We start from the raw sequence: 16,274 nt of genomic DNA, 5'->3' as shown, positions 1-16,274 counted from the left end.
AACAAGTAACTGTAATCTCTTAGCAATCTGACTACTCTGAGTGAGTTTTATATGCTATGCTCTTTTAATTATATTTTATAAAAGTATTTTATGAATGTATCGTACTGTTTCTAACAAAGTAGGTAGACTTTAAATAAAAGCTGTTGGCAACTATGCTATTCTTCTACATATGAGAGTTCCTGGCTATATTATAATACAAAAGCTTTTCTACTGTGTGAGTCCTACTGGAACAAAGCAGTGTCAACAAGTGTCTGATTGTCAGAAGTAATAAACTGGACAGACTTGAATGGATGTCGAAGTTTGTATTGTACAAAGAACAATACAATTCAAACCTTAATAGAGAGGTTGTTTCATCTGACAACCATAAAATTGCAAGGAATCGTCTTGTGGAAAAAACCTTTTTTAGAGTCAGAAATTTGAACAAGTAAACATTACTTGAAAGTCAAGTTGGTATGGTGTAGGCTTTCACAGAGAAACCTGACTGTAGTCTGAAAAGTGGCATTTTGTAACAGGGTGAGACATAAATCTCTTTTTCACTAGAAACTTATCACACTGACTGTCACTTGGCAATCATCCCACTTAATGGGTATGTTAGCAGGAATTAATTTGAGGGCATTCTATTGTACCCAAGTAGCTCTTAAAAGGTGCATTTTGCAGATAAAACAAATTGTAACATTGCATTACAGATATGCAACAGCTATATTCACCTGATCATAAGCTAGATGAATTTGGTCTTGCTTGGCTGTAATTTCTTCTCTAGTTCTGGACACTGTGACTGGTGCTTTGGTTTTATCAGTGGCAATTATTTTCGGAACTACAGTAGTTTTCTTAGCTTCCTTTTTAATCTAATTATTATAGTAGAAATAAAAGTTTCAGTTACATAAGATCTTGAAAGAAATTTGAACAATGGGAAAGCATTTTGGAATGGGAAAAAGGAAGGAGAATTAAGGGGTTAGACCCTTGTGCACTGCACACAGCTCTGTATTATATGTATACTGATAAGTACCGTTACACCCTGACACCTATTTAAATATAAGTAATGATTTTTTTAAAAAAAAAAAAAGCTAAAATGCATTTCAGGAGTCAGTCAGTCCATTCCAAAGGTCAGTCAGAGAAAAGTGCTGCAGACATTCTATTAATGAAAACAGTTAGGAGAGAAAGATAGAGATGGAATAATACAGTCTAATTAGCAGTAGTTCTAAAAATTTGTAAGTGGAATAAATCTTAGAAAGAATGAGCTGGAAATGTACAGTTAGTATTTTTTGAGGGACACATAAGCTTTGTAAAGAAGAGAGGATAAAAGACCAAATATGGTTATAATAGTGCTATTCACCTTTTCATGGGTTATGCTGACTTGTTCTTGTTTGGTAGCAATTCCTTCTTTACTTTTCGATATTATGACCGGTGGTTTAGGTTTATCAGTGGTAATTACTACCTTAGGTACAGAAGGTTTCATATCTTCCTTTCTTATCTAGTTGTTATGGTAAAGAAAAATAATAGCAATCAGTTATGTCTGTTGTCAAAATTACACAGCTTTTCAGGAAAGTGGGATAAGGTTTCAGAATGCATATCAATAAAAGAAAAACACCACCTGAGAAATGAAATAATTCCTTTGTACAGACCAAGTTATAGCCTATTGTACATGCTACATTTATATGAATGAAGTAGATTCAAAGTCATTAACATATTGCATTAATCTGTGTGTGAATTAGAGAAGAATCTTCACACTTCCTAGTTAATTGTGATATATCATTGTTTTGTTTTGTAGAAACTGTTTGCATAAAAATGAGTATTACTGACTTAATATTTGCTCCCATCAGTAGATGGAAATATTTCATCATTTACTCCAACAAACAATGGTTCCACAATATGGTCTAGCAGATGCATTCAGTCCTCACACAAATATGAACTTCCTTAAATCAAACTCCACACCTAAATATATCACGAGAGATAACCTTTACAATTGGTCTTCACAAATCTACCTTCAGACAAAAAGCAAAAGTCGACAAGCATCAGATGAAATTCTGAGTACCCTGGCAATAAAAGCCATAATGCTCAAAGGAAGGGCAGCTGCATTCTTCCTCTGTAGAGAGAGCTGCTACGGGGTCAGTAGAACCAGACCTTCAACGCTGGGCCTATATCTGCAATATCTTGCTTTATAAAGTTTTCATTTTGTAATCTTCTCTCCAAAAAGAAGCAGAACAAAGATACGTAGCACATTTGATGAAGAAAGAGGTTTTGTAAACTTATTAGAGTATAACAACGAGCTAAACACCTGTAACATTTATTTACCTTTTCATGAGCAATATGCACTTGCTCATGTCTGGTAGATATTTCTTCTCTGGCTCTTGATATTCTTTCTTGTTCTTTATCTTTGTCTGTGGCAATTATTACTTTGGGTACTGGAGTTTTCTCTGGTTCTTTTCTTATCTACATGTTTACAAATAAAGAAGTTTAAATTGTATATTGTTAAAAAATATAAGGTATGTGATTTTCAATACATGTGGAAAAGAAGACGCAAAGAGAGGAAAAATGCAAAACTCTGGAATTCAAAATCATCTAGTCTGGAAACAACACCAACACCACCATAAACAGACTTTTTATAAAATGTATATACACTTAGCATAAAAATACTTGCTTTGCTACCGAAAGCAGTAATAAAATAAAAAAATCAGATCAGAGGAAAACTGTCCTGCATCATAATCAGGTTGAGAAAGTGTAGGATATTAAAAACAAGCTTTAGGTAACTTTTACTTTGCCAAGAAGTTTAGATGCAATCTGCACATAAACATGTAATTTTTTGCCCAAGTGGATTTCTGTTTCTCAGTACTTTAAAGATAGGTTACACTTTCTTCCTTACACCTTTCGGCTAGAATGCAAATGTAACATTTCTCCATAAAAGCTGGTCTTCCATTAAATCACATTTGTCTGATAAAGCACATGCTAAAATCATCTGAATTCCAATCAGCCATTATTTTCAAAATTGATTTCAATGCAGAATGAGTTTTTCCTCCTTTTTTCTGACCCACTGTGCTGCCAACAAACAAAGCAGGCTACAAATAGCAAGCTTAGAAACAAAATCAGAAAAAAAAATGGAAAATTTAGGACTTATTTCCTACTGTCAATTCCTTAAATGATTGAGAATACTATCTAGTAAATCGCCATACAATACATAAAAACTAGATTTTTTTCTAAGTTAAAGCTTCGCGAGTTTATCTATCATGTTCTTAGGCATTAAAAATGGAACTGAAATAAAAAAGGAAATACAGTCATCATCAAAGAGAGACAGGAGAACGATAGCAATGTAAACTAGAAGAGTGACCACGTATAAAAGGAAAAAACAATATTATGGTATGTCATTTGTCTTGTTCATAGGCTCGTCTTTTTGATGAGATATTAGATTTCTTGAACAAGGTAGGGGATGACAACCATAGGTAACATCTGTCTGTATTCACCTTTTCATGAGAGATGTGCCTTTTTTCTTGTGAAGTAACCATTTCTTCTCTAGTTCTTGATATTACTGTTTGTTTTGTTGCTTTATCACTGGTAACTACTACTGTTGCCTCCTTTCTCACCTGATTTTTGTAGCAACAAACAAAAAAAACAAAGCCTTAAAATTTATTTTAACAAATTGATCATCAAAAGAAGAGGAAAAGGAAAAATAAGAGAGGAATGCAAGTGAAGGAAAAATACTAAGGGAGAATTATTTCATTCCTAGTGGGGAAATTTTAAATGAGATATTAGAGGGAAAACTTCATCGGTGTAAGAACAACGTTAGAAAATAAATGACAAGGGATAATAAAGGATCACTTTCATAGGAGGCATTCTTAAACTTAAGAACAGTTTAAGAATAATTCAATCCTGCTATGATGGAAAGCCATGGAATAAGTGATCCAAGAACACTCCTTTACAGTCCAGGTGCTCTGTAAGAGTATGCATGCGTTTGCGGTGCACTGGATAATATCTTGTTAATTCCTCACGGTGAATCATGCCTTGCTTGCACGTTGGATGAAGGGATAAAAGGGAAATCATAGAATGTCTGTGCTCTATTTCTACCTGCTCCTGAACAGGTTGAACGTGGACTGCAGTCATTGCTGTCCTTTTAGCAGTTTGCTCTACAACACTTGGAGCTGGTTCTCTCACCATGGCTTGATCCACAGCAGCAACAACCGTAGCAACAGCTGCTGTTTTTTCACTGTCCTTTCTCACCTACATTAGTCACATCAAAAGACATTTTTTCATGTTTTGCACACGTTCAGAAGAAGCACAAAACAAGTACAGAGACAGAATGTTGCAAGGAAGCATTTGCAGCAGAACTCTCTCAACAGCAGATACACACAGTTTTTATACACAGCGTCTCAGATTCCATTTAGCAGATCTATTCAGCAGTGGTAAGTCCACCCACAGAGCAAAATCTTAATCCTTAAAACAGACTTTACCTCTCTAGCACCAGCTGCAGCCTCACCAGCACCGCTAACGGTAACTTGTTCTTGGACCCCGTATCTCCCCTCCCATCTTTCTTCAGTTCTTATTTGGGTAGCACTTGTAGATACTCTTGTTTCCTTCATCTGGGCTTCTGTGGTTGCAGTGTATCCTTCCTGCTTCCAAGGAGGAAGGACTTCGGCCCCAGCTGTTGTCACTACCTGTGTTTTACGGATTGGAGATGGAGATTTCACTGGTCTGATAGGTGAGGTGGAGATTCTTCCAGCAGGAGAAACTGACCTAATGAAAGAATAAAGTATTAATATAATTAATGTAGTGTCACACAATGACAATTATATAAACAACTTCAGCCTGAACTTGAATTCACTCCCCATTTAGGATATCTTCATTAGTTTGTAATTTGATTTTAAAAAGGTTTTTGAGGGGTTCTACTTGTAAATTACGCTTACCCGGTTTTAACATTATGCCTAATGTGTGTTTTTGTCACATAAAAAATAGCATGTGGTAGCCACCTAGCAACAACATAACTAGCTATTCCTGCACCACATCTCATTTCCACGTGTCACCCATACATGTGTTCAGACTCCAGCTTCTGATCAGGGCCTATACTCTTTCCCATATTTACATTTACAAATCTCAGCCACAAAATTGGTAGCCGCTTGGAAAGTGATAGTTTCTAAATTTTGATATTCCAAAAATTCAATCCCATTCCTAGCAGAGAGTTTTAAAGCATTTCTCAAAATGCTTTAACAGGCTTTCTAACTTAGATTTTCTTCAAAAGGAATTTTTTAATGCTGTATTTCCCAGATCGAATTAACAAATTGCAGCAGTAGGGGGCAGCAGTATCATATGAATTTTTAGATTTATTTTCTAATGTGTTGTGTGTCTAAAAGTGGTTTGACTAGTGGGGGGGTACAAACTCCTAGTTCCATGTGCACTCTAGATGGCACTATTGAATTATTCTTTCATCTATGCAGTTGTTGCTAGTTACTGTCAATTAATTTGTTCCTGTCCTTGAAAGTTATTCTCAATGAGGCAAAATTCACCAGCATACATAGCTCTGACAAGTTAAATGGGTTTCCTCTAAGAACTCAGCTTGGAGACATTCCATGATGCTGGTGCTTCAGGATGCTGAAACTTCAGGACGTCCAAAGCAATTTTCTCTCTACTTGCCCCTCAGCACAGACCTCCTGGGGTCTCACAGACCACAAGCCCTGATCTTCAAATCACTCACTTTCCCTCTCAAGACCCTTTATACAGCAGAGATAAACTTCACCTTTCCACAACCACAGTTACCTTGCCTAACCTCAAAACGCTATTTCCGCAGTGACTTCCAGCACGCACATGTTCATTTTTTATTTTTTTTTTTACATATCCTTCCATTCTGTCTGCCTGACATCAGAATGTCATTCCTCTTTTCTCTGTTCATCTAAAATAATCAAGGGCCAAGTGCTGTGCTGTTTTCTTCTCTTCCGTCATGAACTTCAGCTACTTCAGCTGAATGCAGAGCAATCAAATGGGATTTATTCTCTAAAGGATTTTCTTCCATAAGGGATAGAAAATTTACATAAGAAGCACTCACTTCTGTAACAGTGGCAACAGCACATTATAGCTCGCAGTCAGAATAAACTCAGTCAGTTTTAAGTCAGTTCCTTCTTCCATTTTTGTACTATGCTCTCCTTCTATGGCATTACTGCTATAAGTGAAAGTGATTCAAAAAGCAATCTTGTCTGAAAGAGTAATAAGTTTACCTTACTGGTGAGGGTGTTGGTGCTCTGACATGTCTTACAGGTGATGGTGATTGTCTAACAGGAGATGGTGATTGCTGTCGTGCCATTTGTGCTTTTGCAGCAATTATTGGTGGGGTCGGTGATTTCGATGTAGGTCTAGGAGGCATTCGTGGAGGCGCTTTGTGTGGGAGCTGTTGGGCTGTCGCACCTTCTATGACCATTTCAACACTTGTAAGCGACCTGGCATCAAAGTGGGCTTCAATCTTCTACAATGAAATCAGGAAAAGAAGTCTGAGATACTGTAGAAGTAATCATCCACATTTTAGCCTTACCTGCTTTGTTTTTGAAAAATATACCTTTTCAATTCTGGCTTGTCTTGTTTGTGAAATCTGAGCAGTCGAAACAATTGTCTTTGTCTTTTTAGCAGGAACGGCTTCTTCCTCACCTTTTGGAAGAGAAAACATGTTCAGGAGGATTGCATACAGCAACAAACAATAAACAGCTGCAGAAACAAATGAATGGTCAATTCCAATTATATATAAATGTATATGAACAACAGAGAAAGAATTAAGCAACCATCTATTTTTCCTGCAGTATCTATAGACAGATAGTTGTGAAAACAGTTGAAATAATATTTCTGCATTACTATGTCATTAGAAAAAAAAAAAAAAAACAAAGAAAAATACATTTATTGTAGATTCTTCAGAATCAGTCCTGGATCTCAAATGACTACACAATCTGGAAGCCTGACTGAGGGGAAATCCAAGCAATACTGCTCTGGGTAGAACGATTCACTGCTACAATTCTCCTCTATCTAAGAACTGTCTTCATCCTTACCAGGCTCATTTACAAGACCATTTACAGTTGTGCAGCCCAATCTACCTGGTCTATCAACGCCAGCTTAAAAGTACAACTTTGAGAAATATACAGAACAAAACAAGAACAACCAAAAGTATCCCACACTTTTTTTTCTGTCTACTCTATCCTCAGTTTAAAGAAGTTTAATTATGGAGAAACGGTCCTTTGGAATTCTCAGACAAAAATCTTTGTCAAATTTCACCAAAGACACTGCTTTTTCACAACAAGTTAATAGCCTTATAGAAAGAAGTTATAAATGAACCTATTGATATAACTTTGATGAAGTGGTGCATATTGTATCATTACTACAATGAATCCTCTCTTATTTTCATGGCTCACAACTTCATCTCTGTTACCTTGAATTAGCAATTCAGCTGTTGAAGTAGCACGTCCCACGTTATTTGTGGCATTTACTGAATAGGTACCGGAGTCTTCAGGATATGCTTCTGCAATTATTAAGCTGTAAAGGTCTCCTTCTTGTAAAATTTGAAAATCGGGGGAGCTTTGGATTTCTACTCCATCCCGATAGAACTTCACCACAGGTGTAGGGATTCCAGTCACTCTCACGTCAAGTCGAACTTGACTTCCCTGTCTTGCAGTCATGCTCTGTAGTCGTTGTGAGAAGTTTGGTGGTGCTGTTCCAGCTACGGTTTTATTGAAGAAATAAATAGAATAACAATAATGTCTGTTAAAAAGAACTGTAAGGGCTAGATATTTTCATTACTAGAAGTGCACAAGGTCTATTTCTCCTTCGCATGCTACTCACAGGTGATACTACCTTCTCATTCAAAACATTATGAGTTGATTTGCCAAAATGCAAACACCTGTAACTTTTTTCCACATGCTTAAAATTTCTGATAATTCTGATTATGCCCATGATTGCGAATGTTTCTAGAATTAGAGGTACATTGATTATACATTGATCATACATGTATACTACATAAGGAGTGAGTGCAATCTCTTGGGTATGGCCTTTTATGTGAGTCATTCTGTTAAATACCATTTACATCATTAAATATCATTAAGGGCTCCATCCTGCAGAACTTTATCCTTTTTTTATGTGTAGTTTGAATGCAGCCAGTGTGACAGATGACATGAGCAGAAGTATACAGGGCTAAGCCAGAAGTTTGTGACTGTGATTAAGAGTTTATAAGATCAAGATTAAACTTTATACAGTTAAGATGTGAAGGACGCTGTTAGAAATTACTGGTGGGAATATATGCTGAATTCTAGACTGCTTTAGGAGAAATAATTTGTTTTGCTGTTTCTTTGCTAATCATGTATTTCAAATCCAAACTTCTTTCATTATCTGTGGCACTGCGGCTGTCGCTCACTTTCTCACATTGCCAGCAGAGAGAGGTGCCTTTCTTTAGCTGCTTGATACCTGTGACAAGTAGCTCAGCAGTACTAGTTGCTTGCCCAGATCCATTGGTGGCTTGTACGGTGTATCTTCCACTGTTTGCTTCTGTCACGGTGGGGATCACCAGTTTAGCGCGGCCATCACTAAACGAGATCTGCACACCGGGCAGAGTTGCAGCAGAGAGAACCTGGCCATCCCGATACCAGCTCACCTCAGGAACTGGGAAACCTGAAGAAAAAGGACGACAAGAGGAGATTAAGATGCTAGGAAATGCCATATATACAAAACTCCCATAATACTTGCTCACACAGTTATAGTGAAGTGTAAGGACAGAGGAACAGATCAATGATCGCATGTCCAGTGCCACAGTGGTGAATTTATTTTTCAGAAAGGTCTTTAAAATACTCAGAGCAACAGGTCAACTGCACAGGCTACTGCATTTAGGAAGTCACTTGAATAATGAGCAGTCTGTAGTTTGGCAGTCCTGTTGTGGAATAAAAGTACAAATTACGAGGGGGGTGAATTGATGCATGTGAGGGTTTTTTTTATTTATTTGCTAGTATCTAAGTAGTATTGCTAACAAAATCCAGTCCAATACTTTGGAGAAAAAGTAAAATCTGAACTTGCAACCAAGTACTTGTCCTAACACTAAATGATTTCAGAAAACGAAGTGACAGAAAAAGTGACTGTTGCAGACATCAAGTACATCAAGTACCCCAATGTTGTGGGTTTTTGTTTCTTTCTTCTAGAGTGAATTCTGTTTGAGCTTGGTGGAAAGCAGTCATCTGAAATCAGCTGATCTTTTGTTGTTCAAATATATTATTCTTTTGTTGTTGGGATCATGAGCAAGACTCTTCTGGTCAGAAGAGTTTCACCTGTATCTACTGCTGTTTTTTAAGATGTAAATGGTGATTTTAGATTCCTAATGGAAAGTCTCTTCCCATCGTTCTACTCGGCCAACTTTATTGAGCAACTGAAATCCATTTGGCAAACAGGTAAAATTCTTATATGAGTCACTTAAGGAGAACAGCTAATTTAAGGAGACAGTTCCAGCTCAAAGTCTTTTTGTAGTCCTAGAATACCATTTCTCCAAAATGAAAATCCCTGCAGATTTACTTTAGGTACTTCTCTACTCAAGCCAAATCACCAAGTGCACTGCACAGGGGCTCAGGAATGACGTCTGAGACTCTCCTTGCTACAGCTGCTCTAATTTTCCTAGTTCCACTCTCCGTGGTTTGGAAAACCCCAAGACCACAGAGTTCTGCTTCCTTTTTAGAGTATCCCTCCTATAAACTCATTTCATTATTTTGGGCTTTAATGTGCCAGGAATATGACTGTGTGAGACTAAAACAAAAGAGGAGATTGAAGTCTCCTGCAGTCACACCAGACTTGGTTTGGAAAGTTTTAAATTTTACTCATAGTTGAAAAAATGATTTTTAGATATATGTAAAATAGAAACACAGAGAAAGAGAATGCGACCAGTTTTAGAGAGGATTAAAATCAAAAGGGTAAAAGTATGTTTAAGCGTTGTTAATTTCACAGGTGGAAGTTGGTCAAATTTCCTATCAAACAGCCCTGATGGTGCTGGTATAATTCAACTTCGTACTACTGGTGTAGGACAATTTGGGCATTATCACCATAAATACAGAGTAACCAGCAGATCCCACTGATTTCATCCAGAGATACGTCTTCAACATTTGTGCAAATCAGTTTCAAGATGTTTCAAGCTAGGCAACCAAAAATCGTGTTGTCAATAGTGAAATCCTTGAAACATTTTTATATTCTTGGTGCAGCATGATTAGCAAGCACAGGGGTTTTTGTGGTAAGTTGAACAAGGCCTACATTTTTAAAAATTGAGTCTATTTTTATGTCTCAAACTCGTATGTTCAAGGGATCCGAAGTTAGAAGCTGTTTTGGAAATCTGAGCCCTAATTCACATTAAAAGAAACTCAGCTTCTTCACAAATCTACTAGCACTCTGCTAGTCCCATGCCACAGAGCTGGGAACTAGAAGGTAAGATCTAGCTCAGATTATAGATATTTTTGCCTGGACTTGGAGTAAGGACTTACTTTTACAAGTGCCAAATTGCACTATGTTTCAAATATTAATTATTAGGATATTCTTTTTCATTTTAGAACTGTCCTTGAGGTTTTTTAAGCTTTATTGCAAGAAAGAAGCAAATGAACCTGAAGTGCCTCAACTTCACCGCTTAAGTAATTGAATCAGGTGAGATTGTCCTGACAATTACAGAAGTGACAGGAACTGCCAATTTGTGTACAATGTATGTCCTGCTTTCAACAATATGCAGAGTGTAAAGGCTGGCTTGCGTTGCGTAATACCTGAAAACGTCAGTTCAAAGAAAGTTAAGTGGAGAGTTAATTTGTTCTTTATGGACAAATTCAATACTTGATCCGTACTGCGGAGACATGAGGATGGGCACAGTTCTAATAGCAGCAGCACTGCAGACTTTCTTGACAGTGACGTGCTGTCTCATGTCCCCTCAGTCACTGCTCACCCAGTAGGACTCCCCCTGTGACGATGTCCTACCTGCTCTGGCATCTACTGCTTTTAATCATAGGGTTTGTGTGTTCTGCGCTTTCTGAGCCCAGGGGGAGGTACTGGGTATTTTTGTCTGCTATCAAACCCTTGTAAACTGGCACTTAATTCACAGTCTGATACAACAGTACAATTCATTTGTTCTGGTTTATAGACTGCAAAATTGCATCTCAGGTGGTTGCTAAGCTCTTCGTGGTACTCTTAGATTAACCAGGCTCTTCACGTTCAAAATGTAGCTCTGTATTAATACTTGACTTGCATATTAAAAAAGCTGGGTTATCAAAGATAAACAGAAAGTCTGAATTTCAAATCCACAATAATTTATGACAGAAAGGAAGGGCATACAACGTAGCAGAATAAAGCTGTATAGTCCATTATTTATGCAATTAGTTAAAGAAATTAAACTTTCATATTTTTTACACATTAGAAAAACTAAATGCTGAGCCACTGTCAGATCAGTCAATCTTGGTGGATGCTTTTGGGGCAGGAAAGATACTCCAGAATCCCACAATGTGAATAAAAGCTAACAGGAGATTGCCTCACATGATATGTGGGACTAAAGTACAAATACAGCATATGCTATTAGGAAAGCTGCTCTATCTCCTCTTAGTAAGAAATCAAGTTCCCCTCCCCAGTACTCCATGATAGCACACAAATGAAAATAGCCAAAATCACACATTAACATTAGCATCCTAACTTTTTCTGATGATATATTTATGTATTCATAATAATAATAAGCATTGTAATCATGAGTGGAAAGAAACTTTTCACAGAAAATTTACAGCGTACAGACAAGAAGAGGTCCAGGCAATTAACTGAAGAGTAGAGGGCCAAGTAACAGAATAAGGCATGAAAAAATATCCTGAATTGGCTACAGGACGTGTTCAAACACCTTGTGTGAACCTTGTGTGAGTCAGTGTCATCCAAAGGGGCCAAGGAATGAACCACAGTGGACCGTAGATGTCAGAGATCTCTATAGCTGGACAGATCATGTGTTTGCACCTGTCACAGAGCATTTGGGTAGTGTTTTACGGTATGTGGATCATCACATTGCTAATGCCTGTAAGACAATATAATTCCATCGGCAGGAACACATGTCATTTCTCCTTACTCACTGCCCAGGTCAGAGGCACTCTTAGAACAGGGTGTTGGTTAAGTTAAAGTTACCTCGGGGGCTTCTATGGGGTTTTGCACAAGATCGAGTGCTTTAATAGTGTGTAGACTAGCAAAATGAACCATCCTTTAAAATTATGCGGCACCTTTAAATTGCACAAACAAATTATATTAATCTAGTCTTGTACAACCATCTTGATCACCGTACACGTCTACAATCTAGCAAATGAGGGTTTTCTACCCTATTCAGTGGCCACATGAACCCCGATTTTGTGCTTTTAATCCCCCTGCCAGAACTCTGGAGTCAAGTAAACACAGAAGGTGGAAATAAGCCTCAGCCAGAGTAAGGCTTAGCACCAGGTCAATGAAGAACTAGCATATATGCCTTGCCGTTTGCACCTTGAATCCTCATTCTGTCCAATCATCATCCAAACATTATTCTCTCTGCACTCATATCAAGTTCCCTTATTAGCACGGTATGTATTTTTATGTACATACTTTTCATGCTATTTCCACCCAGTTTTGATGATTCTAACGTACATGAGAATTAGACATCGGTCTCATTGGCAGGATGGTTGGCTGTTGCCTGGGAAGCCTTGTGACCTTATGCAATATGCTTGTGGATATCTGACAGCCCTTCACAGTGCTGATCAGTACCGTATGATGTGGATATGAATTCACGTTTCAGCACTGATTTTTACCCATTCAGATCAGATTATGATCTACGAACAGCGTTATCGTTTGTCTCAGCATAAACGTTACTAAAAATAACAATAAAATATAATCAGTCTTGCAAGAATGAATCAAAACCTTACCACTAATATGAGCCTCAAAGGTTGCGGCACTACCCTCCAGTGCCACAACACTTTGTAACGGCTGCGTAAATGTTGGTGCTTTCGTCGTCATCTTTACAGGCACTCTGAAAGCAACAAAAACATAATTAGATATCAATGGCGAAATTCTTATTACACACACATCCTTCTTGCTAGATTTTAGGAATATTTGTAATTATTTTCATAACAAATTACTCTTCTCATTTTAAATCATGTTGACCTGGTGAAATGTGGAGACTCTAGGTTTTGACAAAGTTATACAGCCTATTACTCTTAGGGCACACTTGGCTGAGTTGGATGTGAAACTTATATTTAGTGAAGCTGTGATTTGGCACTACAAGTATGCAGCAGGAGACAAAGTTCTGCTTGACTCATTGCATGACCTTGTGCAGGTCATCTAGCCTCTATTTGTCCATTAATCTCCTTTGCCTAAAGGGAAAATAATCTCCACGTAAAAATTTTTTTGAATGATTTCACAATATTTTGCTGGTGCAAAGCATTTGCATTCTCCAGCGGAAAGACAACTAGATCACTCAGTAGCAACTGAAAAAAATGTGAAGGTCTAAAATCCATTTGGTTTTTAAAATTAAAAAAAAATAATCCAGGACTCTCTTTTAAAAGCAGTCTGTAAGCAATGAATAATTTCATTTTACACAGATGCATACTGGCAACAAAGATGAAGATAAAATTCTACTCTTTCTTAGAGAGTTTCTCAGTGGAATTTTGAATATGGGAAGACAGCCACCTTGGAAATGTGAGCTAGGATATAAAGTAGCCACTGACACTGATGGTTTGAACAACTGCAGATCCATGTGAAATCTGAAAGGAAAAAAGTTTGCTTTCTTTTCCTACGCCACAAGATCTTACTTTGAAATAGCACACTGCCACTAGATAAGCTTCTGTATCAGGAGTATTTTATATTTACCTGAACATATTTATTTACTGATGTTGAATTGTGCAGGTTTTTAAAATGTATTTAGTGTTTTCTTAAGAGTATCATACATCTATTAAAGTTACAATTTTTCTCATTAAAAAATCCCCCTGAGAGCATATCACGCTCTTACTAAACAGGGGTTAAGCCCACGATCTTTTCAAGTCAATCTCACTCACACATTTACTGTTGGTTACTTTAGCTTTTGTGCCTGGTTTTGTGACAGTCCCAGGATAACTTAAAAATTAACAAGAAAGTGAAGTTTCTTTCACTATCAGCCAGATTTATGCCACCTTTCAAATGGGTGAAAATCCTTCATTATATGAGTTCCTTCAACAAAATCAGTGCCCGGTGCCTACAGACAATAAGTGCATAGGGGCAGCACTGGATGTTGTATTGGGATTTTGAGCTGCTTTTTATCACCTTTACTGGTTATCTGGATACTTGTTGCAGCTTGACAGAGGAACAGCCTTTTTAACAAAGCTTTTCAGCTTTGAGGGTAGAGGGAAATGAGTTCAAATTAGAAACAAATGACCAGCATTTCATCATAACACAACACTAGTTTTCTGAAAGATGAAGACACATATCTGTCACATGTAATTCGCTAAGATCTACTTCAGTTATAACTATGTTTTGAAGCTCAGATAAAATATATGGAAATAATCTTAGAATATAATTAAACATTATGAAAGCTTATATATATATGTAATTTCCTGATTCCAGAATAGATTGGAAATCATTTAATTAAGTAGAATTGTCATGGAGTTCACAGAAAGTTTATATCTTTCATTGTCAAGGCAAATTTCAGTGATGGAGATCTGATCTTATAAGGCTTTTTGTATAATTAGAACTGAAAGTATGCATCTGAAATGTCATGTTCCAGAAATAACCTTCCCAGCTCTGAATGACAGCAGACAAGTGTTCCAGAGCTGCCATGTAACTGATACCTTAGCAGTTGATTCCCTTAAAAAGTCATCAGCGCTTAGCTGATACCATATGCATTTTATCAGAGCTATTCTTGGAGCTTCTCAGTTTATCTCTCAGTAGGATAACCTTGAACACTCCCAACAGAAAGGAGGTTTTAAGTTAAGCAGATGTTTCCATGCACTTTTCAAATCTTAATTTATATAGTCTCCAACAATAAATACACTGGAAAAACTTTTTGCTGAGTGTTATTGAAATTTACTCCCAGAAATTTAAGATATAATCCAGCCAGAGAATTTAAGCGCTCCATGTCTATACTCTGAAAACTATACCCTTCTGTGAGCAAATTTGTAAAGAACAGATCATACCAGGATTATTAATGACTGATAAAATACTCATTACACCAGCAGAAACATGCTACTAACCTGATCTCTCAAAGTGCCTGTAAGAGTGGGCTAAGCCCAACGAAATCTTCTTGAACGACGTCCTTATCCAGAGTAAGATTTTTTAGACAATCCCAGCATGAGAATTGTTGAGCCTCTAATCATAAAAACAAAACTACACAGTCTTGACAGTGTAGTTTTGTTTTTTTGCAATCCCTACACCCGAGGCGAGGCGGGGAATGCACGACTGCTCAGAAGTGCTAACATAGTTGTTTTGCTTTATATACCCCAGCTCTGCTGACAGGTCTGCCTCATCCTCTCAGTGCCAGTTCTGATTGGTTTCCTAACAGAAAGTGTCTTGTGAGGGGGGATCCGCTCTGTGTAACCGTACACCACCTGTTGGTTTGATCGACAACGCTAATTCTGGAAGCACAAAAGGGATTCACCGAGGAAACATTATCTGTTCCAAAGATTTTGATTTATAATTTGATTTGGTTTATAATGTGCAGTTTACAAGCCATTGTGAATTTCCTAAGTCATAAGCACAAGACAAAGAAAGTGATATTGGAACATTTTAGCAGAGGATACGGGAAAGTCAGCAGCAGTCATATTGGTGAGCTTCAGCCTTACTTTCTTTCAATATAAAACATCTAAGAAGATACCAAATGCATCTGTCAATCACCAGACTAAATAAGTAAGCTGAGCTCAGACATGTGGCTGCATGCTATTAGAATACACTGTGTAAATTATTTTTTTCCATAACTTTGCATTCTATAATTGTATTTGGTAATATATAGATTCTGCGATTTGGTTGGGTTTTTTTGTTTCCATCACAATTTTTCTGTTGGATGTTCCACACAGTTAGGCTTAACAAACAATAGCATGCAATGTGCAGAAATATAAATTTTTTGAGAGTAAATTAACACAGGCAACTACTGTAATTTCTAAAAAAGCAGATCTTAAGTCTAATGGCTTTTTTCTAGACCTGTGGAGGCCTTGTGCAGACCACAGAGTTAATCATCCATGGAATAGCATATGAGTTTGTGAACCTCCACTAGCCCAGCTTTGCCACTCTATGCAGCTAATTGTACCATTAGATTTGTTGCCTCCAGAACAGGGGCAGAGCTAGAAAACGACCCTCTT

At 37.3% G+C, this 16,274-nt stretch overlaps 1 protein-coding gene across 1 annotated transcript in view; it reads right to left on the bottom strand.

Moving 5' to 3' along the window:
- The window catches only part of TTN (titin), a 244,263-nt gene extending 228,795 nt beyond the window's left edge, over positions 1–15,468 (bottom strand). The window contains exons 1-12 of the mRNA XM_074593977.1: positions 15,174–15,468; positions 12,876–12,979; positions 8,416–8,619; positions 7,388–7,675; positions 6,530–6,618; positions 6,195–6,439; positions 4,440–4,722; positions 4,057–4,209; positions 3,456–3,575; positions 2,293–2,430; positions 1,334–1,471; positions 708–845 (exon numbers count right to left, since the gene is read on the bottom strand). Coding sequence (XP_074450078.1) covers positions 708–845; positions 1,334–1,471; positions 2,293–2,430; positions 3,456–3,575; positions 4,057–4,209; positions 4,440–4,722; positions 6,195–6,439; positions 6,530–6,618; positions 7,388–7,675; positions 8,416–8,619; positions 12,876–12,966 — 1,887 coding nt within the window. The 5' untranslated portion in view covers positions 12,967–12,979; positions 15,174–15,468. The remainder of the gene's footprint in view (positions 1–707; positions 846–1,333; positions 1,472–2,292; positions 2,431–3,455; positions 3,576–4,056; positions 4,210–4,439; positions 4,723–6,194; positions 6,440–6,529; positions 6,619–7,387; positions 7,676–8,415; positions 8,620–12,875; positions 12,980–15,173) is intronic.
- Between the last annotated feature and the right edge of the window lie 806 nt (positions 15,469–16,274).

This window comes from Larus michahellis, chromosome 7, assembly GCF_964199755.1.
Source record: "Larus michahellis chromosome 7, bLarMic1.1, whole genome shotgun sequence".
NCBI classification, from domain to species: Eukaryota; Metazoa; Chordata; class Aves; order Charadriiformes; family Laridae; genus Larus; species Larus michahellis.
Note: the sequence above shows the minus strand (reverse complement) of the source record. Positions and strands in the feature narration are given on the sequence as shown.